Source organism: Netta rufina (assembly GCF_964035555.1).
Source record: "Netta rufina genome assembly, chromosome: 1".
NCBI lineage: Eukaryota > Metazoa > Chordata > Aves > Anseriformes > Anatidae > Netta > Netta rufina.
The window spans coordinates 124,753,205-124,779,967 of record NC_140123.1 but is presented as its reverse complement, the minus strand read 5'-3'; the positions used below and the strand labels follow the sequence as shown (position 1 = coordinate 124,779,967).

General features: G+C 49.2%; 2 protein-coding genes across 12 annotated transcripts in view; both read left to right on the top strand.

Annotated features, from left to right (window-relative positions):
• Window positions 1-1,030: 1,030 nt before the first annotated feature.
• On the top strand, window positions 1,031-22,817 carry ZNF384 (zinc finger protein 384). Of its 11 annotated transcripts, XM_084297801.1 has the most exons (12): window positions 1,031-1,100; window positions 1,398-1,446; window positions 2,206-2,395; window positions 4,844-4,910; window positions 5,049-5,289; window positions 5,411-5,741; window positions 10,459-10,536; window positions 17,685-17,909; window positions 18,568-18,750; window positions 19,570-19,648; window positions 20,487-20,645; window positions 20,777-22,817. In XM_084297801.1, exons 3-12 carry the CDS (start codon window positions 2,343-2,345, stop codon window positions 21,053-21,055), a joined length of 1,695 nt encoding a protein of 564 aa, XP_084153927.1. In that variant the 5' UTR covers window positions 1,031-1,100; window positions 1,398-1,446; window positions 2,206-2,342; the 3' UTR covers window positions 21,056-22,817. The 11 variants fall into 11 exon arrangements, with proteins under 11 accessions (XP_084153927.1, XP_084153936.1, XP_084153932.1 ...); XM_084297810.1 differs by lacking the exon at window positions 2,206-2,395 and having other exon boundaries at window positions 1,034-1,100; XM_084297806.1 differs by lacking the exon at window positions 2,206-2,395 and having other exon boundaries at window positions 1,054-1,100; window positions 4,840-4,910.
• The window catches only part of ING4 (inhibitor of growth family member 4), a 19,934-nt gene continuing 14,412 nt past the window's right edge, over window positions 21,242-26,763 (top strand). Inside the window, exon 1 of the mRNA XM_084297883.1 lies at window positions 21,242-21,261. The gene's annotated coding sequence lies outside the window, so the exon portion shown is untranslated. The remainder of the gene's footprint in view (window positions 21,262-26,763) is intronic.

Here is a 26,763-nt window from a genome sequence, read left to right as displayed (position 1 = left end):
CCTGTCCCACTCCTCTGCTGGAAATCATGACTTCTCCTTGTCTGGTGTAGGGCGTTTTGACGAGCTCTCCCAGCAGCCGAGCTGAGGAGGAGACGCTCGGCTGAATTTCTTTTGGGCAGCACAGGGAGGGGAAGGAGGGAAGCCGAGGGAGGCTTTGGGGCGAAGAAGAGGCTCCTCTTGCTGGATGTAGGACTGACATAGTTTGTGGTGATGTGGGACGAGGCGTGCCACCCTCAGGGCTGAGCTGACAACCCCAGAAACAAATTACACAGGGAAAAACAGAAAAGGGATGAGCGTGGGTACCCACCAAGGAGTCAAATCCCCCAAATTAGGAAGGAAATGGAACTTTTTTACCCCAAAGCGTTGAGGGGCAGTGGGGCGGGCTGCCCAGGGGGTGGTGGAGCCACCATCACGGGGGGCTGTGGAAGGGGGTTAGGTGAAGGACTCAGTGATACGGGGGGCTGGGTAGGGCCCCCCAGTCAGGGGTGGACTGGGAGAACTGGGGGGCGTCCCGTGTGACTGTGTGTAATTAGCTGCGGTGCCTGTAATTAATGTAATCTGGTGATTGTGCCATTAACTCGGGCGATTGTGCAATTAACTCCGGTGACTGCGTGACTCTGCGCAACCCACTCCCCAGACTGACCACTCAGCCAAAAAAAACCCTTTTTATTCCAACGCACACCGGCGGGCCCCCCCTCATGCATTATTCATGAACTCCTCATGAATATTCATGAGGCCGGGCCGGGCCGGAAGCGGCCCCCTCACGGCCGGCGGGAGGCGGGGGGGGGGGGGAGTACTGGGGGGGGGAAGCGCCGCGCGCGCGCGCCGCCCGCCGCCGCCGCCGCCACTTCCGCCCCGCCGCCAACCGCCGCCCCCCGCGCGCGCCGCCGCCACACGGCGCTTCCGGTGGAGCCCCGCGCGCTTCCGGCCCGGCCGCCCGCAGCCCCGCCGCGGCGGGGGGGGGGGGGGGGAGGCGGAAGGAGGAGGGGGGGGGGAGCGGAGCGGGCGAGAGGGGGAGGGGAGCGGCCGTGACGCCAGCGCGCCCCCGGAAGTGCTCTCGGCGCTGCCCCGGAAGCGGCCCGGCCGCTGCCCTCTTTCCGGTGAGGAGGCCGCCGGAGGAGCCGGGGTCGGGGTGGGCGCCGCGGGGGCGGGCGGAGGAGGAGGGGGGGGAGGCGGGGGGTGAGGGCCCGGGTGGGGGAGGGCAGAGGGGGGGGGGGCGGCACGGCGGGGCCGCGCTTCCGGCCGTGAGGCGATCCGGAAGCGGAAGCGGCGGGCTGCCTGCCTGCCTGCCTGCCTGCCTGCCTGTCCGTCTGTCTGCCCGGCCGGCCGTCTGTCCGCCCCCCTCCCCCCCCCCCCCCTCCGCCTCCCTCCCCGTAACGCTGGCGGTTTGTTCGCAGAGCCGGGCCTGGAAGGAGGAGAGATGCGAGAGGAGGGAGAGTGAGAGGGGTAAGCAGCTCCCGCCGCGCCCTGAGTCAGCCTCGCCCCGGGGGGGGGGGCACGGGACGGGACGGGACGGGGCGGGCTGCGGGGCCCCCAGCCCCCGGGGGGCTCACGGGGGGGGCCATGGGGGGTGGGGGGGCGGTGCATGAGGCGGCTCCGAGCTCCGGGTTTGGGGCTCAGGGCTCCGGGTGTTGCGCTGGGGGGTCCTGGTGTGCATCCAGGCGCAGCAGGGCTTGGACTTCGTGGTGCTTAGGGACTTAGGGAGGCGTTTCTGCGTTTGTTCCCACGTCCCCTGGGGGCATCCTCAGTATTTTGCAGCGGTTAAGCCTAAAAGCTCCTTGTTAGCGATCAGTTACTCCTCGTTGCTTGCATACAGACGTAAAATGACAGCTGAAATCACTCAGGGCCTTTTATCAGCTGAAAGCTGCCTAGAAAATAACCACGAGGCGCATGGAGAATAAAGAAAGCCACCTTACAACTCAGTCTCTAAATACCCGCGTGTCCAACCTTGATTGTGCCTTCCAGAAACGCAGCCTGTGCCCGGCCGTGTACTCACACGTGCTTTGGTCTCTGTGTTTACGATTAAAGCGATGACCCTGCAAAGAAGTGTAAGCCCAGCACGTTAAGTACGCGGCTCTGGGAAATACTCTGAGAGCCACGCTTCAGGTTCCTTGCCCCTTGCGAGTTCCCTGGTGCACTCGGGTGTTTGTTTGGTGCATGTCAATTTGTGGTCTGTACATAGAAGGTGTTTTTGGTTTGTATCAGGAGGGTACGTTGACATCTGTCTGATACTAGACTGGTGCGTAGGAAGAAGGTCCCATCTCTGGCCTGTTTGTGGAAGCTGGGATGCTGAAGGCACCGCAGTGGGAACATGCTGCGGTACAGGGTTGAAGCTCCAGCCCATGTGTGATAGTTGTAGAGCAATTGGAAGGGTTACGAGCAGAGTGCTGGTAAAGTAAGTGTGAGCGCTGGGAAAGTGGGGGCTGTGGATAGGGGTGCATGTTTTCCGAAATATCCTTCAGCCTAACAGCGGGACAGGGGAGGGACGTCCGTGGGCATTAGGACAGGAGGTTGGTGCGAGGATCTTCGCCTTTGTTTTCTCCCTCTGGAAGATTGGCTTGCCAGTGAGATTGCATGACAGCTTTGACTCTCACACCGTTCCTCCTTTTTCTCCACGTTCTTATAACTTTGTTACACTTCAGTCTTTCAAGCTGATTTTTTTTTGAGGCCTGACATCTATTCAAGCATGAAGACTGCTGGGTGGGGGGACGGATTCTGAGAAAGTTTAGTGAAAACAGGGTAGTCATCTTCAGAGAATTAATACAAACTGTTTTGGTGGTGGTGTTTTGATTTATTATTATTTTTAAACACTTTGCAGAACAAAGCGAACAAAAGTTGGGTGCTTTGTCACGTTCTGACAGGGGGCAGGGTAGAATCAGGAGGCCACTGAGTGCCCCAGCCTGTGCTGGTTTGGATTTTACAGTTTGAAGATGGAGTTGCCTTTCATACTTGGTGCTCTTTGAATAGGAAAGCTGTTAGGAGATTTTTGTTTAAATTGTCATCTTTCTGTTTTACTCCTGAACTTTGCAGCTGAATCCAAGGAATCCGAGACTGGGCGATTGCAAAGTTTATTTGACAGACAAGTGTGATTATTTATGAGACTTTGTGATTGCAAAGTCAGGTTTACTTAGGTTTGTCTTTTTTCTTTATTTATTTTTTGATGTGGAAGCTGAGCAAACAGAGGCTTACTCATTTAAAACAACCACGACACCCCCCGTGACATCCCAAACACAAAAAAAATCCCTCTTGATACAGGTGCTGAGTTGCTAGGGGAGGCCTTATCTCTGTGTGTGCCCATCCCGTGGAAGGAAACAATCCCGTACTGAAGTGTTAGATACGCAGGGCCTCGTTGTGGGCAGAGCACTTAATTAATCTGGCTCAGAAAAGAAATTAAAGGAAGCCAAGCTGCCTGCCCCATCGGATCCTGCTCGAATCACGGCAGTGTAAATCCAGAGTAACTCGGTCAGGCAGCTGGCAGCCGGACCGCATGCCGCTGCTGCAAGGTAAATAATTCATCCTTAAGTGGGTTTATTGGTTGGTGTGCAGTGAGCAGGTGAGGCAGGAGGACAGGGCTTTGCTGTTGTGCGAGCAATTCATAAAAAGCAAATTAACGGGTAATTTGGGTCATTTAAATACTGCTGCTCCGCACAGAGGAGAAGTGCCTTTGCATTTTGGCTCACACGCAGCAATTCCACGTGTGTTTATTCTCTCCTAAGACACTCCTGGAAAGTAAGGGCTTCGTGCTACTCGGGGCACGCTCCTCAGCTTATCTGATGCTGGGGATAGGCCCTTCAGAAGCAATATTTACTCGCTAATTAGACTGCTGCCACATCACAACAGGAACGGGCCGGTGCTGTTTGCAGAGAGCTGCACGAGAAGGCTGCGGTGTTTGGTTTCTCTGAGCAGCTCGCTCTGCCAGGCACGGTGTTCGTTGAGCAGAGGTTTTATGGCCTTTGTTTTACCCATCAGTTTTGCCGTCTTTGTTAAGGAATCGGCACCTCTTCTACCTCAGAGAACACCGTTGTGTGGATTTCTTGGGGTTTTCAGAGTGGTGCAAACTTTGCTTGCTAGGCTGTCTCCTGGTGTCTGGCTGGGTGATAGAGGAGGCTGTGGTCTGCCAGGAATACCGAGAGACACCTCCAGGCTTCTTCCAGGAGTGGTCAGGGCAGTGGGCAACGGGCAGTCAGGAGCCCTAGGTTTTACTTCTCGGTCTGCTGTGCCTGTCTGTTACCTCAGGCAAGTCTGTTTCCCTCTCTCTGCCTGTCCTTCTTCCTGTGTAACACGATGCTAACGCGCCCTTGCTGCATCTGGGTTCTCAGGGAGCTGGGGTGGAGGGGCAGGCAGGGTCCAAAACTTGCACTGCTTGTGGGCTCAGGCTGTCTGCGGCAGCAAAAAACGTTTTTCAGCTGTGTTTGCCTGGACGCAGATGCACAGACTTCATCATCTATGGCATGTACTTGGGTAGAGGATAACTGGGGAGTTTTAGAGGTGCTTGGGGTCAGATGTAGTCTTTATTTTTTATTTTTTTGCATGGAGGACTGGTGGGCAAGAGGCATTTGAGGTGGACCCAAGCCTGTGGGAATAGCAGACATCTTTTTTTTCTCTGCAAATAACCCGGTTTGGGCAGATAGATCAAAAGCGGGGAGCAGTTGCTTAAGGAAGGACGGGGAGATTAAGGAACTGTCGCAGCATCAGGCTGAGTCAGTTCCCTGTTGGAGTCTTTTTGGGTTTAATGTTCCTTTTGTGTATGTGTGTGTGTGTGTGTGCGTCTGTCTGTCTGTCTTCCTTCTCCCCCATATTCCTCTTCCCTTCCCCCTTCCTCTTCCCCCCTGTGCCCAGCTAGGATGGAAGAATCTCATTTCAACTCCTCCCCGTACTTCTGGCCAGCAGTGCCCACCGTCTCGGGACAGGTAAGAGCTTTGCCTTCCAACCCTTGCGTCCCGTGAGAAACCCGAGCACCATACACCCTTCGGTTGCCTTTTGTGCTCAGCCGAGCGCTGGGAGAAGCTGCGGCACGGCGTCCTAAAGGCCCTTCTCCCCCTTTTCAGATCGAGAACACCATGTTCATTAACAAGATGAAGGAGCAGCTACTGCCCACGGAGAAGGGCTGCAGCCTGGCTCCCCCCCACTACCCCGCCTTGCTGACGGTGCCCACCTCCGTGGCCCTGCCCGCCGGCATCGCCATGGACTCGGACACCAAGCCGGAGCAGCTGACACCACACAGCCAGGCCCCCGTGACTCAGAACATCACCGTGGTGCCCGTGCAGTCTGCTGGGCTGATGACAGCAGGTAGGGGACTCCGGGGGGACGTCTGCAGCAGGGTATAGGGGCGGCGGGGAGTCCTGGAGGGTCCTTTTTGGGTGTTACATCGGGGATGTAACACCTGCCTTCCGCCTCGGTCTGTTTGCAGGTCCTGGGCTGGTGATAACTTCCCCCTCGGGTTCCCTGGTGACCACAGCCACCTCTGCACAAACCTTTCCCATCTCGGCTCCCATGATTGTCTCCGCGCTCCCCCCCGGCTCCCAGGCAGCCCTGCAGGTGGTGCCCGACCTGGCCAAGAAGGGGACGACCACCCTCTCCGAAGGTGCTGGGGGTGGCGGGGGTGGGGGAGTTGCCCCCAAACCGCCTCGGGGCCGGAAGAAGAAACGATTGCAGGAGTCGGGGCTGCCAGAGATGAGCGACCCCTTTGTGCTGTCAAACGAGGACGATGAGGACCAGCACAAGGATGGCAAGACATACAGGTGGGGAGCAGGGTTAAACCGTGCCCGTAACGTTGCATGGGGTCGGGGGGGGTGTTCGGCCCTTCAGAGGCTCGCGCAGGGAAGAAGAGATCTTGGCCTCTTCCCTGCGGAGTCCCTGAGCAGAGAAACTTGCAGATGCAGGGAGAGTTGAGTTGTCTTTCTAATCGGGGATGTTTGCAAACGAGTGGGTTGACCCAAAACTAAGGATCCTCCTTAGCAGGACAACCTCCATTTCCTAAATGTGCAGATGCTAACATCACTAGGTTGATTAACGACCGGGATCTGACGGAGGCTGAGCCATATCCTTGATGCCACAGCCGGGTAGCGTGGCTGGCACGCTGCAGAACGCAGTGCTGCGTGGTGCAGCTGAAAGCCCTGCTGTGCCGGGGTGCCCCCGAAGCAGGACTCCAGTCTGCCCAGTGTAAATACCCTAGACTGGATGCACGGAGCTGGAAGCGAACCCTGGTGACAGTGCCTGCTCCTGTGTTCGTTGCCCAGCGTGCTCTCCTCCTGTTTCAGCGTTCCCAACAAAACAGGAAAAAGTGCATTTCTGAACGAGGTGTAAGGGCGTGCCTAAGCCCTAAAGGGATCGGATGAGAGGGGAGAGTGCTCTGAGCCCCAAAGTTGGGTTTCTGAGCTTGGAGGGATGTGGCTTTAGGAACCTGTGAGCCCTGGGAACGGGGGAGAGGTTAGCTAGGAGGGAGTGCTTCAAGCAGAGGGTGGTGAGAGTGTTCCTGAGAAGGTGGGAACTGGGCAGAGCAGGGGAGTGCTAGGAAAGAAAGGGAAGCGACGTGGTAGTCTGTTGGTTGGGGAGCAAACACGGGTGATCTAGTGATGGGCATTTCTCAGGGATGATCAAGATCAATAAGAGACAAATCAGTAGCTAGGTGAAAACAAGTAGGAGGTGGTTCCTCATTCTCCTCTCTTCCCTGCTACGTGCCCATGAATCCTTCTGAGGCAGACCATTTCCCTGTAACCATCCCAGACCTTTTTTCCTTTTCGGTAGATTTAGCTACGTTTCTGGCATAAGAATAACAATGTGAAGGCACCTACACAGAATCAGTGCATCCACCGCAGGCCCTGTTTCATTTTTAACTACAGCATTTAAGGAATGTTTGTATTTTTAAATCAATGCAGTGAAATAGCTTCAAAACCAGCGCTTGGATCAGCCTTTTTATTCTCTTGCCCAATGTCCCAGTTTTTCCACTTTGAAAATATAATCAGCGTATGGTGAAGAAGGGTAGGAGTGTTAGGTAGCCTGCTATTTGTAATCCCACCATTTATTTTGGGCCCTAGCCACAATTCCACACTCAAGCTGCTTACAGTCTGGGTTGCTAATTAGGCTGTTAAATATGTATTTACAGGGGACACAATTGGCAGTGAATGCTAGCATTAAAGCTGAACCAAAGCTTTAATTATAGCTCCTTGTTTATTTGTAAGTTTGGAAATAAAAAAAAAAAAAAAGCCAATGACCAGGTGGAGTGACTCAGCAGAAACTTTATGAACATGCAGAGTCTGTGTAACTGGTCATGGGGAAAAAATGAGTTTGTATGTGGGAGCATGTCAGCAGGAAGACTTTGTCTTCATGCTTAGTCCAAGTGTGGTACCTCTGCCTCTTCATCCAGCCCCCATCCCAACCTGGGCTTCCTCTGGGCATTGTTAAGGTGCAAGACAGCTACGTTGGTATTTACTGAAGACCATCAAAGAGAATTTCTGCCTTCCTTGGGGTCTTCTCCTTGTCCGCTGCTTTCCGTGCGCAAGTTTGGAACTAAAAATAATTGTTCCAAAATAAAAGAAAAGGCTGTCGTCTTTCGCAGCTGTGGAAGGGAAAATCTTTGCAGTGCAGTTTGTGCATAATATGCATATGAATGGGCTTGCGAGTGAAAACTTTGAGGACTCCTGGGTTCCATCTGTATTCCAGATTACGATAATTTGGGGAGTTCCCATTACTACCATACGCAGACATACACTAGCCAAATGAAGGCCGTGTGAGGTTTGTCTACTGCTCCCTTCTCAGGCTGAAGGAGGAGTTGCTTGCGGTGTACGTGGGGATGTGTTTGTATGATTTCATCGATCCTCGTGGTGATGCACTAAGGACAAGCTAGTCAGATGCCTGGAAGGAGTTTGCCATATTGATCAATCTGTTTATTTTTTTAATAGTTCATTCCTAAAGCCTGGAAAGCTTTTGTCAAATTGATCTTTTTTTTCTTCTTTTTAAGTTGTGTGAGCTGTCTTGTTGTGGGTGTCAGAGCAGGTGTCTGATGTTGTGAGCTCCAGACTCGTAGTGATGCAGGCAGAGCGAGGCCTTCAGCAGGTAGCAGTGCAGGCAGGTTTTGAAGGCGTTGGAGCACAAAGATGATGCCCCCAGTGCAGATCAGCCCACTGAATGGAGCGGTTCCTGCTCCAGCAAAGGGCACATGTTTTGCTGCTCTAACATCTCCAGAAGTGAATTAGTGAAATTGGTGCAAGAATCTTTTATGACCAGGTTTCTCTTTGTAAGGAAAGGCGTGAAGCTTTTGCTAATGGTGTTGCTTGCAGATCTCAGACATCCAGCCTTAGGATCAGTCTGGCACAGTCCTTGGCGCTTTGCTTTGCGGCATTAGAAAAATGCTCGTAGCTGAAGGGGACAGCATCTGAGCCAGTTCCATGAAGCCTTTTCCTTTGTGAGTTATGTCGCTTCAGTCTTGTCTGGATTCAGTGCAACTTTATTAATCTTCCCTGACACCCTTGCAGAACTTTTTCTGTGGAAAACGAGATCATCGAGACAACACATTTCTAGAAAGAGGCAGTGTGTGAAGCACATGGTTGCTCATCAGAACTTTAAAACGTGCTGAGGGAGAGAGAGAGAGCGTGAATCCTGGAGGCAGTAGGGTCATTTCTTAGGACTGTTGTAGTGCTTGTACGTACGCGCTTCTTGAAGCTTGTGGTGTGGTGTGTTAGACGAGGCTGATTAAATGGTTCAGCTTATCTGTTCCAGATCATCCGTTCTGTCTCAGAAAACAATTCTCCAGATAGTTTGATCTTGCATTTGCGAGAGGAAGAGAGCTCTTCATACGTGTTGCTTGGTGGTAACACTGAGTTTGTAAAGGCTCTGGTTCTTAATCTGGAATGGCTTTGCAAGCTATGCCTCTGAACCTAGTACACCCAGAGAAAAGTTGTTGCCTTGAGAAGAGCCCTGCTGTGATACTGTAACCAAAGAGCTCCATTTCCACTTTCAGTTGTGAGTTCCCTTCAGCAGGGTGTGGGCACATCAGGGTGTTCTGGTTTGGAAAACAGCAAGCAGCTAAGGGACGTACGCTTCTGTGGTGTGCCCAGGGAGAAAAAGCGTGCAGAAGCCATGGAAGGCTTAGCAAGAAACAAAGATCAATGAGCTGTGGAGGGGGGAAAAGCCAGGCAGAGGACCTGTTAAGGAGGAAATTAGGGACACAAGAGGAGCCAGTGGCTTGAATACAGCACGTGGGCATGTTCTTAGCTCATTGTCAGCCTTTTTTTTTTTTTTCTTGCTCTATGCTGGATTTAATGTTGCTCTTCAGTGACTTTCTGATTTTTTTTTTTTTTCCTGGATTTGAAGTCAGGTGATTATGGCTTTTTCTAAGCCACAAATATCTGTTAAAATGTGGCCAAATTTGGCCAAGTCGTAAGCTTTGAAAAAAAAATCTGTTAAGCACGCTTTGAGACGCTTTATACTTCAGTAGCTGAAATAGGCAAGGCTGTTAGATCCTCTTTGGTGTTACTTGAGGCCTGCATGGCTCCGGGCACTGACCAGCCTGTCCATCTCCACGGAGGAACCAAAAGCACTCTGACCTCCAGGCATCTCCTAATGCTGAAGGGCCAAGCACGCTTTTCCTTCAGCCACAACTCCTCGTTCTGCTTCAGAAGGGAGTCCTGCTGCCCGTGTTTACAGGAACCTTCCCCCTCCCCTGGGCACAGCAGCAAGGTGAAAGAAGGCTTGATTCAAGGGCAGTAGGGACGAGAGTGAGGGTATGGCTAGCACCTAGAGCTGATTGTGTCTAGGAGGTCTAGAAAGCTGGCAGAGCAGAGATGGGAACAGAAAGGAGGGAGAAGAAAAGACTGGAGCCTGCAAACCAGAGGGGATGGCGGAGAGCCTTCTTGCAAGGGAGAGGGACTGAGAGAGGCTAGGAGGGGCCAAGACTTGAGAAGACAGAGAAAGAGCAGATCTACTAGGGGCTGGAAAGTGAATGGGTATCTAGAATTAGCGGAACAGATGGGGACAGGGGCATGGGATGTGGACAGACAAAGAGAAATATGAGGGAGAGGACACAAATGTGAACTGTGAGAAGGAAACTTTGAATATGCACTGCAGTGGAGGATGAAGTGGGGAGCGTGGGACTGGGTCTTGGTGCAGGAGAGAGGGGATTGCAACGGGCTGGAAGGCTAGGGGCAAGGGGAGAATAAAGTTTGAAGTATCAGGCAGAAAGTTTGACCACATTCCCTCCAAAGCCTAGAAATACTAAATCCAATGTTCCTAAATTTGGCCGCGTGTCTGCTGTCAGCACGAGAACGTGCCCTCCTCTGGCACAGAGCCTCGCCCCCCTCTAATGCTAGCGAAAGGTGTCAGACTAGCACTGCTGTCACTGATTGTCCTTGCTCTGCTGGCAGAGGTCTGTGCAGCGGATCTTAAGATTGCTGATGACCAACGTGGGTGTCGGGACGATGCCACATGTTGGAATTTCTGTTTGCTTTTTTTAACAAGTAGTTCCGTGAGCAGCGGAACTAATGAAGCCTGGTTTCCAGCGGCTCTCTCCTGTGTGGATTCTCTGATGTCTAATCAAGGGTGAGCTTCCTAGCCTTTCCCTCAGCAGGGGGCTCCACGAGGGTCTCTCATCTTTCCCAGCTGCGTATTCTTGTGAAACTTGTAGTGACTTTAAAACCCTTCCCCCTTTTTTTTTTTAGCTTTGGTTGAAATTGGCTTATGATTTCAAAACGAAGGAGGACAGGTGTGCATGAACTTCCATATCTACACACACCGTACACATGAGCTTTGCTTTGGATGTGAGTGCTGTGCTTGAAAGTTAGAAATGAGACTGACCGTATGCCTCAGGATAGAGTAAGGTGGAAGCTTGGTGCAAGTTCTCTCTCTAAAATTAAAATGAATTTTAATTTTAAATTAAAATGAATTTTAATTTTAGTGCTTTTTACTTGCATACAACCATTCTACTGATGTGCAAGGGAGTGAAGGGCCAGTTACAGTTTCAGCTGGAGAGAGAGAACACCAAAACTCTTCTGTCACTCATCTATCTGGTCACACCTTAATTTGGCCCTGTTGAGTCAATGCACTTTGATACATCCTTGATTATGTGACTACAATTGCTGTATATGTGATGGCCTGGCAGCGTCCTGCACAACTACTTAGAGAAAGGAATAATTTTGTCAAAAATAAAGTAAAAATGACTTGGGGTTGTGGCCTAGAGAAGGATGATTTGGGGAAGGCATTTGACTGCTGGTCTGAGGAACTGTAGGCTCTGTTTGCTTCTGCTACAGATTTCCTACAGTATTCTGCAGCCACGTGGTTCAGGCCTACAGATGATCATGCCTTGAAGCCTGTGCATATATGAGTTAGGTTGAGCTTTCTGTGGATTTGCATTTGCTGCAGGCTAGGAATGACCATAGACAGTTATCCTGAAGTAATTAACATTTGGTATTCCTAAAACCATAATCCCTTCAAGTGTCATAGAGTAGTCCTCTGTTACCTGTTGGATCCTGTTTTGCTTTGCAGAAGCACTGGATCTTATATGCAGCACAGAAGTCCTTCAGGAGCTGTGATTTAAATGTAAATAGCATGAAGTTCTTTTAAAAGAAAAATAGTGTTTGCGGGCATCAGAATTACGTCCTCCTAATTGTTTTTCACTCCTCTGTCTTCTGCTGCACCCTTCCCTTAAAAATAAACAGGGGTGTTGTGGAAATAAATGAGTGTCTGAGGAGCACCGATACTTCTGTGGGGGTCCAACAGAGGAGTAATTCTGCCAGCTGAGGTCAGAATTGCGTGCGGTTGATGAGGCTCAAGGCTGTTCACATCACAGTGGTGATGAAGAGTACTGAAGGCTTGCTTGTTAACTATCTGTGCAACATGATAAGGATGCAGTTGTGTGGGAACAGTCAATAAGGATGTATCAGGACGTCCCTGCATTGCGGAGCCAAATTATGGTGACATAGATGACCGTAACTTCTGGCACTCCCAAATTTGTTAGTGTTTTCTCTTTTGTGCTCTTTCAATTTTAACACAAGGTATTATCACTGCACGAGGAAACACCTCGCTGTGTTTCGTTGTTTCGCTGCTCTCTTGCTAATGGGGACTGATTTCAGAAATTGGTAGAGAAGGTCTTAAGCTTGATGTTGTTCAGTGATTTTGGAGATCAACAGGAAATGGTGGCTGACAATTTACAGGTAGAGGCAGTGCTGGTGGATAGGCAAGGGAAAAAATGGGAAGTTGTGTGTGCTGGTTAAGCCAGAACCGTTCAAGCAAAATGTGTTTTTATTACAGCTGAATGGAAGGCTTAGTTTCTTGGTTTATTAACCCGTGTGACTTCTCCAGTAGAGTCAGGGATTGAAATCTAGATACTCAGACACGATATAAACAACCATCCAATTAGGCCTGGATAGAATTGGAGCAGGAGTTGGACTTGACGATCCTCGTGGGTCTCTTCCAATGTGGGATATTCTGTAATTCTCTAAAGTGGCCTGTTGGCTGCTGTTGAACACCTTTGATCTAAAGATACGGAATAATAGTCATGAGGAAACAGTATCCTGGAAAGCAATGGCTATGAAAAGGACTTTTAGGAACTAAATGACATCATGTGAGCTCCCAGTGCGAGGCTGTGATGAAAGAGGGTAAATGCAATTGCTGAAAGCACAAGTGCTGAAGTGATTAAAAGAAGGCAGGCAACTTGTGAAGCGTGCTGAAATGCCACAAAATTCTGGTTCCGATGTTTTTCCAAATGATCTTTGAAAAATGGACAAAACATTGGAATCCCCTCAGAAAAGTAGAACTGGAAAAATGCTACAGGGTGTTAAAAATATTCAGCGCCTTGCCAAGAGCGTGATGCACGCTTGTTTTCTGTAGCCTTATCAACCACACGAGTGTATGAAGGAGTGTGGAAATAAGTAGCTTCAGACCTCAGTGTAGCTGATAGATTTGGTAGTGTATGTGTCAATAGTGTAAATTGGCAAATGGAAGCACGTTAAATTTTTAATGTGATTTGGTGTAGAATTGGAGAAGCAGAGGTACAATTGTCACATGTTTTCCTTTTGGCATTTCTGTACTCAGGCTTTATTTAGGTCTTACCCGAGTTTTGTAGCCGTGTCTCTTAAATGTTTGGCCTCCTTCCCTCTGCCACTTACAAAATATTAGTAAGAAAATGTTTAGCTCCAGCTTTAAAAAATTGGGGAGTTTGAAGGTTAAATCAGCATTTATCATGCACTGTGCATCCATTATTATGCTATGATTGCATTAGTTACTTCATTAACTCTGCATTGCAAAGGCAGTACATTTCTTTCCCTGCTAAATATCTGTTAACTCGGAGAGCCTAAACTTAGATCAGGAAGGCGGGAAGTTAAACTAGTTGGTTTTTTATAAACAAGCAAACAAAAAACCTTGTTGGTCTGGTGTTTGTAGCCTAATAGAAGGAGCAAGGGTTCAATTAAATTCAAGACCAATCTCAGCGGATACTAGGAAATTGAATCCTCAAGGCTGTGTATAAAAGCTTGCATAGTTTTCACAACTGTGATACCAATTAATTAAGCACTTGATTGAAAAAATGCTGTTAATCCACGTTAGGCAAATTTTACTATGAGATGGTATTTCAGATGGCATTTTATCTCATAACAGCATCTGATGAATGAGGCGGAACATTCCATGAAAAGTGGAAAGAAAAAAAAAGGCCCCGTGCGCCTCCGAGTTGTAGTCTGGTTGCTATAAGCATAATTTTGTTTATGACTCATCGTGATGACTTTCATATGGGTGCAGAATTAGAATTGTGCATCCACCTTTTACTGGCATTTCATGATTTTTGAGGGTGTTTGTCTTAACATGCACATTCTTTTAACGTCTCGCTTTATTTCTGTAGATTCCTTATAAAAAGAAAGGATTACAAACACTGGAAGGGGTTGCTTTTGATCTCTAGCACGTTGCTGCGTATGGAGTTAACTATTTATATGGAGAAATACACCTCTGCGTTGTTAAGAATATGCTCTAAGCTAAATTTGCAGAGCCATAACAAACGGTTGTAGGGATGTTGTATAATGCTCTCAATGGGAATGCTGCAGCCATTGCTGGTACGTGCTCTCCGAATACAATGGCAGTAGTAGTAGTTTAGAAGCACGATGGGGAAAAAAAAGATCAAAAATGTTTATTAACAACAAACAACAACAGCAGACTATTTCACATAACACTATGTTCATGTTTAGCAGGCGGCGCTGCCAACTTTTCCTATCCCCAGCAAGGAAAAATTCACTGAAATGAAGCACTGAAGCCTTGTGAGTGTCAGATGCAATGTTCTCATTATCCGTATAGATTTTAACATTTTTTTTGAATCCATGTTTACCCACTAGAGGGCTGATTGCATCTTCCCCTTTAATATTTGATGATGTCTGAGGCAAAATGCAAAACCCTTAATTAAATGGATCATTTGTTCCATTGAAAATGCCTGCTACCACATCATACAGAACTCTCTGAAGTGCAGCTTTCTGCTGTATTCCAGGGCTCTTTTAACTTACAAGACTTATGACTTTGTTAATGCTACATAACATTCGTGCCCTCTCAGGGCTAATGCTCGGTAGATTATTGGAAAACGAGTCCCTGCAAGATTATTTTTTTAAAATGTTGCTTGAAAAACACTGCTGAAATGTCTGCAGCTGCTAAATTCAGACAACTAGGGTTGGTTTCTTGTTTGATGGGTTTTGTTTTCTTCTTATTTTCTGGTTTGTTTGTTTGTTTTGTTTCTAACACTCAGATTTATCTCCCATTCTCGTGCAGGTGCCAGAGAGGTTTTGAAATACCTTTTTTTATATGTTTACTTTGAAAACGGAGAAGGACGTTCAGTCTCTCTCTTTTCATTAAAGTTTATTCTAGGGAAATTCTGCCCTGAAGGCAGATACCTAACAAAGTAAATAAGTAAAGGAATTGGTGCACAGCTATTACGGAAAATAAAGTAGATGGCTTTATGTCATTACAGACTTAAGGGGCTGGACTACTTAGACTTGATGACATAGTAAAGATCATGAATTTTTCAAAAAGGAATAGACTTCTAAAATCTATGGTCATGCGTACAGCACAGAGGAGATTAGTGCCCAACGTTGCGTTGGAGCTCAAGCAAAACTTCTAGAAAGGTATTACTCACTGACGGGTAGCTGAAGTCTAAAAATATTAATTGTAGGTGCCAAGTGGTTGAGATTGTAACGCAGCCTCGGAGTTGTGCCAAAGATGCATTCTTCTCATGGTTGGAATGATTTTGTTTCTTGGATTTCTTGAGCTCATACTGTCAGCTACTGTATCTCATGGTACCTTTGCTGCATAAACCAAGCCCACAGTCATTGATTTTTTTCCCTCTACGTAGATTTATACGGTTATTGACCAAGCTATCTTTTAACCTTTCCCCCAAACCAAACCTAGATAGACCGGGCTCAGTGAGTCTCTTCTGTGAAGTAGATTTTCCACACGCCATCATTCCCGAGCTCTCTGAACTTGCCTGGATCTCTCAGTACTTGTTGACTGTACAGTCTTCAGCGTCAGGCATGCTGCTGCAGGAGTAGTTGCCCCATTCCCACTTAGAGAGAGCTGATACCTGCTATTCCCCTTTGATTCATTTAGCCGTATTAGCACAACATCGCACTGGGAGCTTGTTCTCAATTGAATGATTCATCATCAGAGGAGTGACACAGTGGAACAGGCTTCAGCTGAGAATACTGGCAATAAACATCCACTGAGAGGGAGCTTGATAGAGTCACGCATGGGGTTATGAATTAATTCCTTGCGTTAGCAGAGAACTGGACTTGGTAACTCAGTGGTACTTCCAGCTCAGCGTTCACTTAAGTTCTTTCTAGCATTGCTTTGTTCAAGGATACAGTCCTCAGCCTCTAAGCATGACTTGATAACTGCAAAATACGTATGTTGTCTTCAAGTCCAGCTGTCCTGTTTCAGAAAGTCTGGAGCAAACTGGACAAGTGTTTGGAGATAATTGGGTTTATAAACCAAAAGCTGCTTTTTCTAAAAGGTGATCCCGATGTGCCTTCCTACTCCCTGTATCTCTAGCAGACCTAGGGACAAACAGCCAAATTGCTTCTGCTCCTTGATTCCAGGCAGGAGCTGTGTATGTGTGAGTGGGGAGCTACGTAAGGACGTGTTTAGCTTGTGCGTTGTGTTCAGGTGTGCGATTAAAAGGGAATAAGAGAAAGATGAAGGTAGGAAATGCAGAAGCAACTGTTAGAGGTGATCATGAATGTAAAGGAGGAGGAACAATGTTGTGGCAGGTGTGTGGTAGGATGCTTGGTAGGGAGGCACGGCTTCCAGTTACATGGCTCAAAATCAAGCTGTGGCTTTGAAGGGCCTGTGGAAGTTAAGGTAGGTGCTGGATAAATGTTGCCTACATTACATACACCAATTAGACCGCACACTTCCTAAAAGCTTCTGGCTCCAACATCAATAGCCGCAACAGTAGATGTAATGATGCATCCTCCGAGGAGGAAAAAGAAGTAGCTGAATGTGGGCACAAACAGGATAAGCTCTCTGTGGTGTGTAGTACTTGCAGAGACTTCTGTCACTGGGTATCTTTTTTAGACACTGATAAAACTTAAGGAAATTCCCAGACAAAAACATAATCAACGCACCACAGCAGGCAGAACAGAGGTCTCCTAGGTGGCATTGTTCCCTCAGATGTGACCCTGGAAGTTCCAAGTGCAGCTTCCATTTTGTCTTGTTTAATGGAAAAGCCTGCACATGGAAGGACTTAAATTCAGAGAAACTTTAACTCTGCTCCTTGTTGCCACACATTTTTTGAAGACAAAAAAAAAAAAAAAAAAAAGGCCAGCAATGGGTGCAACCTCTGTGGTTAAAATGACAGAGAGACAAAGTCTTTTACCATCTTGAATTGTGTAGCAGTGCAGGCTTCTCCCAACAACCCGGTGTCATGACGGAGGAACGGTTTTTAACAGCAACATCCATAGCAGATAATGCCAACTGCTTCTTCCTGTTCGAAGAATCTGTGTTACCAAATATGTTTCTGATCTTTATGGGAACAGATGGGTCCAAACTCCTAGACAAAACATTGTAAAACATCAGTAAGATAGAATTGGTGAAAGCCAATTAAACCAGTGAAATAGCTGATTATGTTCCCAGAGTATCTTTGTGAGACCCACTAGGAAAGTAGCCCTGTTATGTCCAGCATTGCCTTCAAATACGTGAATGTCTTCCCCAAAAACGGGAGCAGAGTTAAGTGTTTTGGTCATAACTGCTTTTGCAGACTTTGCAGTACGTGGAATTAACTTTTATTATGGAGACACACCTTAACCTGGATTTTCAGGTTTTCCAACTTTTTTTTGACTGAAATAAATCATAGATGAACAAAGTGTTTTTTGTCTGGGAATTCTTATTCCTGTCCCCTTCAGATTGCCCTTGGAAAATTTCCCAAGTGCTACCCTGTCTCCCTTGTAAGCCTGATAAATTAACCTCTTTGATTCTTCCAAGACCTTTCCTTGTGTGGCTGCAAGGTATAAGTCTGGTCTTTCCTGCCCATTCCTAGCTTAGGTTTGTCCCTCTGGGACTGGAGTACTTGCAGCTGAGCATAGTGGCCGAGGCGAAACTTCCCCTGGTCCGCATGGTCAGAAACTCTCCTTTACTCACTCAGTGTGGAAGACCCCTTCCACTTAGAGCTGCTAGATATTGGGGCTCGCCCCGTGTGACGCTGTCTCTTCCCCTCGCCCCGGTCCCAGGTGCCGGATGTGTTCGCTGACCTTCTACTCCAAGTCGGAGATGCAGATCCACTCCAAGTCCCATACGGAGACAAAGCCACACAAGTGTCCTCACTGCTCCAAGAGCTTCGCCAACAGCTCCTACCTGGCCCAGCACATTCGCATCCACTCAGGGGCCAAGCCCTACACGTGCAGCTACTGCCAGAAGGCCTTCCGCCAGCTCTCCCACCTGCAGCAGCACACACGGTAAGGGCCAGAGGAGGCTGGGGGCCCTCCGCACTGCATGTTGCCGTCGTCCCAGCATGCCATCAGCACCTCGAGTGGGTGACCGCCTGGGGAGACCCTGCTGTTTTCCGCGGGCTGGTCACGCCTCAGACAGAAAACAAAGCGGCGGTCGTGGTGTCTGACACGTAGTGCTTGTCATTTCCCGTGCGGGGCTGGGTGTGCGCAGAGGTTCGCGCTGCCGACTCTAAGGGGCGTCTGCAGCGGAGCGGTGTTTTCGGACAGAAGGTAGCACTGGCTTTGTCAGCACGAGCGTAGAGTTGGGCGTAGGAGGACTGTTCCCTGTCACCCCAGCCTAGTCCTGCCAAACGTCTCAGTCCGGGCTTGCAGCCCCCTGCTATTTCAGCCATAGGCTTCCCACACAGCTCTGCCAATGCCCCTCAGTCCAAACTCTGTAGTTCCTCTCTCTGGATCCTCCCCCGGTGCGGACAGACCATGGTCTCTTGAATCCACGGGGAGCACGGTTTGAGGCCGAGCCAGCTCCGAGCTCGGGCCGTGTGTGGAGCTCCTCTGTGTAGCAGATAGCGTGGTGCTGTCCCACCCCCTTTGTGCCCTCATTCCATCAGCACTAGCCAGATGGCGGTCGTGTCCAACTGCTGCTGCTCCTCCTCCTCTTCGGCAGGATCCACTCCAAGCTCCACACGGCGATTGTCAAGCCCCACAAGTGTCCTCACTGCTCCAAGAGCTTCGCCAACACCTCCTACCTGGCCCAGCACCTCCGCATCCACTCGGGGGCCAAGCCCTACACCTGCCGCTACTGCCAGAAGGCCTTCCGCCAGCTCTCCCACCTGCAGCAGCACACACGGTAAGGGCCAGAGGAGGCCGGGGGCCTGGCCCTGGCCCCCCCGCGCTGCCGGCATGCACCCTGTGGAGCACGCGCGCCAAGCATGCGGGGGGCGGGCGGGGAGAGCGCGGCCGGCTGCACCCCCAGGAGGAGGCGGCCCAGCAGAGTGGACGGAGTGGCGGCTGCGCAGGAGGCACTGAGCACACGGCAGGGCAGAGGTGGGCACGTGCTGTCCCGGGGGAGCCTTGGTCTGGCACCGCGGGGGGCACAGAGAGAGAGAGAGAGCGATGGAGAGAGAGGCATTGGCCGTGAGGGATCCTGGCACCACCACGGGGGTTGGACTGAGCGTGTGGAAGCTTGTCCTGGCATTGCAGGGGGACAGGGACACGTGAGCACGTTTCCCCGCTAGCGTGAAGGGAGGAAGGCTGTTGTCACGCGTATCCTGAGAAGGAACAGAGCTGTTTTCTCGGTGCTGTGCAAGCAAGAGAATGAATTCCTCTGGGTCACAGCGTGGGCCTCCTGAGCTTGGAGCAGGGAGTCGGGGCCAGCAGACCCCCTGCCATTCTTAGGTGACCCTCGTGCCGAGCATTCATAAGCTCTTGCTCCTCAGTCCTAGTCACGTTCTGAACTCTGCTTGATGGCACATCCTTTCTAACTTCTAGCTGGACACAGGAGCTGGGCAGAGCTCTCTTTGTCCAGGTAGAACAGCATCTGGCGGCACTGTCATCCCCTTCCCCGCGCTGCTGAGCGGCTGTGAGATTGCATCACAGCATCAGGCCCCGGCAGTCTGCACTGCCTGTTTGCTCACTGCCTCCTGTTTGTGCTCTTCCCCCCCGACAGCATCCACACCGGGGACCGACCCTACAAATGTGCTCACCCTGGGTGTGAAAAGGCTTTCACCCAGCTTTCCAACCTGCAGGTAAGGGGCTGGGCAGGCCCTGCTCGACAGTGGGGGTGGCAAATATGGATGGCGAGTGGGAGGAGATGGAAAAACTGGGGCAGCTGGGAGGAGGAGTGAAGGAATGCAGAAAAGGTGTTGAAGGGCTGGACAGGGGAGAGATTGGTGGCAACAGTGACCCAAATAAGTCACATAAGTGGTTACATCCTGTAAAATTGTAAGATTGACTTGCAAGCGGTGATAGCTTGTTGGAGTTCCTCTGATCTGTTCTGCAGACGTTTTCTAACATAGCTGGGGTAAGGCTTTTCCTAAATCTCACACGTGGGATAAAATCTCAGGAATAGGTGTTCTTGTTTTATAATGAAATGGGGGGCGTAAGAGTAGGGATTTAGGGAAGCAGAGGTGGTGCCTCCTGTTGCAGTATCCTGGAGGAGGGGAACTGTAGGCAATGCCAACTGGCAAAAAGCTGTAAATGCCTGTGAGCAGTGAAAGATCCTGCCTTGAGAGTTGACAGGTGTGGAGAGTAAATGTGAAGAGAGGTAGAAAGGGCATGGGGGGAGACTGGAAGAGTTGCATGGAGACTGAGAAGATGGGGATTGCGGAGAGTTGAGAGACTCTGCTCTTCAAATGCCTAATAGGGCTGAGAAAATACGGCGCCCACCAGAAAGCTCTGGGGACTGGGGGGGGGAAATCACCGTCCTGCTCTAGGAGCCAGGCGTCCCTTGCTCGGCATCCTGGGGCTTAGGGAACTTGGAGGCTGGCGGGAAGGGAGTGTTAGGGGTAAGGCAGCCTCCAGCGTCAATATTCGCTTCCTAACCCTTTTGCCTTCTCTCTTTTCCCACCCCGCTGCCGCCCCCAGTCCCACAGACGGCAGCACAACAAAGACAAACCTTTCAAGTGCCACAACTGCCACCGCGCGTACACGGATGCCGCCTCGTTGGAGGTGCACCTGGCTACGCACACGGTGAAACACGCCAAGGTCTACACCTGCTCCATCTGCAGCCGGGCCTACACCTCGGTGAGTATTTCCTCCCCCGGAGGGGGTGGCAGAGGTGGAAGTGCTCCTCGGGGAGTCCGTCCTTGGGGTCCCCACGGGCTTTGGCTTCGGTGAAAGCCGTCCCCTCCTCTCACGCCGCCTTCCCGTTGCAGGAGACGTACCTGATGAAGCACATGCGGAAACACAACATCCCGGACCCCCAGCAGCAGGTGGTTCAGGCCCAACAAGCCCAGGCCTCTCAGCAGCAGCAGCACTTCCAGCCGCAGGGGGGTGGGGCAGCAGGGGGCCCTTCTGGAGACACTAACCCACCCAACCCTCCCCCTCAGTGCTCCTTTGACCTGACTCCTTACAAGACTTCAGAGCATCACAAGGACATCTGCCTCACTGTCAGCACCAGCGCCATCCAAGTGGAGCACCTCTCCAGCTCCTAGAGAGACCTCAACCCAGGGAGCAGAAAAGCCTCTTGTGCATAGCCTGCGCCCGGGGCACCGCTTGTGCAGCGGCCCTCCTCGTGCAACAGCCTCCGGCCTCTCCTCCTGCAGCAGCCTCTTCTGGCCGTGTAAACCCCGTTCGTGGCAGCCCCTTGAACGACAGCCTTGTCTCAAGGGGGTGCTCCTTCCGTGCAGCAGCCTGCCTGGTAGGAGGATGCTTCCTTGTGCAAGAGCCCCCCTTCCTGTGCCGGGATCGCTTCCTCACGCAAGAGCCCCTCCTTTCAATCCCAAAGAAAGGCCCCTGCTCTGCCTTCTCTCTCTCGCTGTAGGCTGCGCGGGAAGGGGGTGGGGAGGCGTTGAGAGGTGCGTGGTGTGACGGGACGGAGAGCTGGGCCTTGTACAGGCGGGGGCTCGGACACGTTTTCAGCGGGCCGCAGAAGAACGTGGCAGGGGGTCACAGCCGGATGGGTATTTTTGAGGATTTCCTTGAGTTGTCTGAGAGAGAAATATCCATTCCTGTCCCTCCTGCTTTGCGAAAGGGAGGAGGGGTCGCTTGTCCTGCCCCGAGGACCGGATGGGAGAAGCCTTCTCCCCAGCGGAGGGTGAAACCGGTGTGGGGGAGAGGTGAGGCGTGTTCTCTGGGCTGGACAGGTGCCTGCGCTGCCCGAGGGCTCTGGAGCGTTGCACTCTTTCTTCTCCCCTGGCGGAGAGCAATAGAGAGAGGAGTCTGGCTGAAGGGGCTGCCGCCTCTCCCGGCTGTCTGAGCAGCGTGACGGCCAAGGCCCCGTAGGAATGTGGGTTCCTGCTCATTGCTCTTCCTGCCCATTGTGGATGATGTCCTAGCAGCTCGTACTTCTCCTCCTCTCCCTCCTGCTCGCCCCCCCCCCCCCCCCCACACACCTCCTCAGAAAAGCCTGCAGGCATCGAGAACAAACCAAAAAAGCAATGGAGGGGAGGGGAAGAGACTGCCAAAATAACCATCACCCTTCTCTCTACTTCCTTCCCCGAAAGGCGGAACAGCAGCAGTTCTGACTCTTCCACACCTGTCCCGCCCCCAGTTTCCCAAAGGGAAGGAGGAGGAGGAATAGCCCAGGCTTTTCGAGGAGCCGGCAGGTGTCAGGGCAAGGCTAGCTTCTCTGCTCACCTCCCATCCGAGCGCTCTCCCGGGCTCCCTCTTGCCAAGACGGGCTGGACTCACGTGGCAGTGGTGGCCTCTTCTGGACCCCGAGCGTGGGAGAGAATCCCCAAAAGGCGGACAGTGGAGAGAAAGGGGCGAAGATCCCCACAGAGAGACCAATCTAATGAGAAGGGGGAGCCAAAAAGAATAAACTGAAGGCCCCTTGAATTTATATATATATATATATATAAATATCTATTCCCCGCCCCTGGCCCGCTCTGTCCTTGCTGTAACTGTTTCTATCTCTGTGTTTATAAAACGCATTATCCTGGCGAATTTTTATTTTCAATCTTTGTTTGTTTTTCCCTCTCTCTTCGTCTTCAGATTCCCTCCCCCTCTTTTTTTTTTTTTTTTTTTCTTTTTTTTTTTGGTCCACATGACTACTAGTCTTGTGTGTCACTTCTTAGTTTCTTTGGATCATGGAGGCTGACTGGGAAGAGAACGAGAAGGCAAGGGAAAAAAAGCATGTGTTGCACTCAAACCCTATAGAATCCCAGACTTATGTATGAACAACCGGTAGGGGCTTTTATTATTATTATTTTTTTTTTTAACCACCCTGTGTAGAAATAAATTGGTGTAAAAGGCTCCCTGGAGGTGCTGCTGCGGGCACCCTGCCCCTGTGCCGTGTCTTCCTTCCCCACGCACACCGAAACGCGGCAGGAGCGTCCTGGACGGGCTGCGGGAGCGCGAGCGGCGCGGCGCAGCCCTGCCCTCGGGCAGCCTGGTGGTTTGCAGGGTGGAAGGGGAGCTCTGCACCTGCACAGCCCGCGGGGAGAGCTGGTGCTCTGCGCTTACTCGGCAGGGTTGGTTGCGAGGGGTTGAATTGGTTTTTTTAGGTTCACAGATCAGGCTGGGAGAAGCCCTCTTCCTCCCGCGTTTTCCAGGCGATGTTTCAACCCATCTGTCCTGTTCTGAGCCTCGGTGACTAACGTGCGTTTGAAGTACGTGTTCCCGAAATGGATTGGCTTGATTTTGAGGCACGGGGACACAGCGAACCCCTTCCGTTGGTGGCCTGCTGCAAGGGCTTTGTGTTCTGGCTTGAAAATATCCAAGCCCGATTTCACTTCTGGATTTGTTTGGCTTTGGCTTCTAGTTACTAGTTCAGGTCTGTCCATCCCACCAATTCAGAGACCCACAGAGCACAGTGGGGCTTTCTCCCCTGGTCTGGTGTTTAAACACTGTAATAGCACCTCCTCATCTTCTCTTTGAGATAAGACTCAACGGATGGAAGTCCTTCAGTCTTCCACTGTAAGGGATTTCCTCCAGCCTGTGAATCACTCTCGTCTTTTATTTCTACATCTTGGCAGATCCTTCAATATCTTGTAGACGCGTTCTTGTCAGAATTAAGTGTTGAAGCCCCGTGGCCGTGGACAAGGTTGCCCTGCCCTTTGCCTTAAGTCTGCAGAGGACTGCGTTTGCCCGTTTCTTGCAGCGTTTTACTGGAGCTCACGTTAGCTGCTTACCTGGTGTGACTCCCAGATCAAAGTCTCAGCTCCCCACGATAGCGTTTTCCCCCCTTTCTGCAGGCATGGTCCGAGTTCTTCCCAGTTACTGAACGCGAGTCTCTATCAGTCTGTTGTGTGTGAACAGACCCAGCTTGCCGATGGTCCAGGTTGTGCACCACCCTGTCCGTTTTGTCCACCACAAACTGCATCAGTTGTTACTTTTTACTTCTCGGATCCGGGTTGAAAGTGCTATGTTGCATCTGACCTACACTAACTTGAAAAGCATCGTTCAGTGCAACTTTTTATTAGCTTCTTTTTGAGACTTGCAGGCTAGTAGTCGTTTCTTAATCTTCTTAGTATGTGATTATGTACAGTAAATCTTTTTGACTTACGGTGCTAGGTCAATGCCTTACAAAAATTTAAGTATGTTGCACCTATGCAGTCCCCTTTGTTAAACCAAATGTATAATGATGTCTTCAAAGAATGAAATTAGGCTTTTTTTTTTTTTTTCTTTTTATCCTCTACGAAATCTATATTCCATAAACCTTCGGATTATAGGTTTTATTCTTCATTCGTTCATTCTTCATCTCAACAGCTCTTCCATTCTTTTGCCTCAGACTAATTTTGACGTTGAATCATTTCAGTTGCCTTTTGGGAATACTGTCACTGAATGTCTTACGGTATTTCTCTAATATCCCAAGTTGAATGAAAATCAGAATCAATGGGCTGGAGAGCTTGTTAGTCAACTGGAAAGACTCCTGCTTGTTTGCTGACTTGAAAATATATGTCCCCGGCAGATGTTGTCTAACTTCCTACTTTGATACTAAGGTACTGGAGAGAAGTTGCTATTTTCGTACTACTGCCACACTCTGTTTCTTTCTGAGTATGGGATTAGAAATATTTTGTTGACTGATTGTCCTTGTTCTGTGTCACTAGCAATTTAATCATTTTTATTTAGCATGGATCAGTACTATTAGTAATATTTGTTTACTTTTTATTTTAAAAAATGAATGAGAGTTCCCAAATCCCTATTATCTGTAGTTTTGCTAGCTGCAGAGCTTTCCTTACCAGTTTTCTCTATTTAATAATACCTAATTTATGTCAGTTGCTGTCTGGCCTTCCCCTTTTCAATGTGTTATATTTCGGCCTTTTCTCTCTCTTTTTAAGTTGTTTCTTCTTGCTCACAGACTTTCTCACTGAACCCAGGACAAGCTTTTACCCAGTTTCCCCCTCTTGATTGTGGAATTGGAGCTTTTTTGGCCATGTAATAAATTTTTCATAATAGTTTTCATTCACACTTTTCCGTTTTACATTTTTTTTTCTCATGGGCAACTCAGTTTACAGTTTTGCTCACTTTGGAAATTGGCTTTGAGAAGCACAGACAGGATAGGTTTATTACTGCTTGTGGCTCTCCTCCGCATGCCCGTATTCAGTAGGAACAGGACAAAGCTGCCAGTTTCCGCTCATGTTTTTATCTTGTCTTGTATGCATCACCTCAAAGTCTGAAAAATCGACCTGTTTTGGGTGCAGTGTCTTGTATTGAGAAAACTAGTTTTAAAAATTGGAAGTATATTTTGCTGACTGGCTGGATTCCTTGGGGAGTGTCTTGCAAGTTACAATTCCTTGCAGTGTTTGGTTTTTTTTTTTTTTCTTTTTTAAACGTGTTAAAGGTGCTTGAAATCACCTTACCTTGTTTGATGTGTTGTTTTCAATGTCTTCTATCCTTCCCCTTCTTGGAATCTGTTACCAAGCATGGGGATCTGTATGTATTTAAGGCTGTATGATTCTTTTGTTACCAGTTATTTCAAAGATATTGCTTGTGTTTGTGCAGTTTGCCGCTGTTCCTGTAACTTTTACTATTGCCCAGAAAGAAACCAATGATTTTTATTAAGGGACTTTCCCATCAAGTTTCAAAAGTGCCACTTTATTCCAGGATTTATTTTTTTTCCCCTCATCAATGAAAAATTCTTATTTCTCTGTTTACCCAGGCTCCTGTTGGTGGTGTAGAAATAATTGAAAATACCTTGTTCTCATTGTCTTGTTTGTATCAGGTCTTCCTCTTCAAATTTCTGAGGCTATTTAACACATACAAAGTACTTCAGCTGATTTTAAAAGTATGGTTTCTACCTGCAGGATGCAGAATATAACATCCGCACAAAATTATCCCCTGCTGAGATGAAGCTGCGGGTTCCACAGTCTGCAGCTTTTCAGCTTTGTACGCTCAAGGTGACAACAGTTCAATTATTTAACTTCCACTCACAAGAATGGAATATTCTCTTTACTTTCTCTTCAGCTCCCTGAATTCTTTAACTATGCATTTTCTTTGTGATGCCAATCCATTTGTTCCCGTGTGTCGGTGCCCGAGACCTTACGTTGACTCTGGAGTTCTGCGTTCGGCTGCATCTTGAGTCTCTGCTGGAAGGCGGTAGCACTTTTTCTTCTTGTCTTTACTGAATCCATTGTCAGTTCTAAGCTGGATTTTGCAAATTATCACTGCTTTAAAAGGAAACATCACGTAGGCTGGAAATCATTTAGAAAAATCACCCACAAAACAGTAACTGAACCTCAGCTGTGACTAATGATAGTATTGCTGCTCTACCATTCAGTTAAATCTTCAAGAAGGATTTAAGACTTTTCATAATTTAAAGACTTATGTTTAATCAACCATTATTAAATTTTTTTGTTGGTTATCACTGCCATTAAAAATAGCATTCTATTTTACTTTTTTTTCTTTTCTTTTCTTTTCTTTTTTTTTTTTTTTTTCAACTTCATAGGGTCTTGTTATGCCTGTGTTCAGAACATTAAAGTCTTCTGCTATCAGAAATCTTTTTCTTTTGTAATGAGTTACAGACCACGATCAAGCCACTGTATTCATCTTTCCAAACAGCTAAATTAAGTCAAGCTGGTTTAGGTATTTCATGGTAAGGCTTAGCTCCATCCTCCAGCACTTACCTATTGCCTTTCATTTTCCCTTATGAACAGCCAGGCTGTGCGGTATGCAGATGCAAGTCTTGATATGTTAGTCCTAGACAGCTATTTTGAACCACCAAATTTATATGGCCATAAAAGAATACGTAATTCTTTTA

What these genes read in the sequence shown, in the direction of transcription:
- ZNF384 (XM_084297801.1), top strand. Translation starts at nt 2,343, where the DNA reads ATGTGTGATAGTTGTAGAGCAATTGGAAGGGTTACGAGCAGAGTGCTG. An exon ending in TGCTGGGCTGATGACAGCAG is followed by an intron (nt 5,290 to 5,410) that starts GTAGGGGACTCC and finishes GTCTGTTTGCAG; the next exon opens with GTCCTGGGCTGGTGATAACT. An exon ending in AAGGATGGCAAGACATACAG is followed by an intron (nt 5,742 to 10,458) that starts GTGGGGAGCAGG and finishes TTTAACAAGTAG; the next exon opens with TTCCGTGAGCAGCGGAACTA.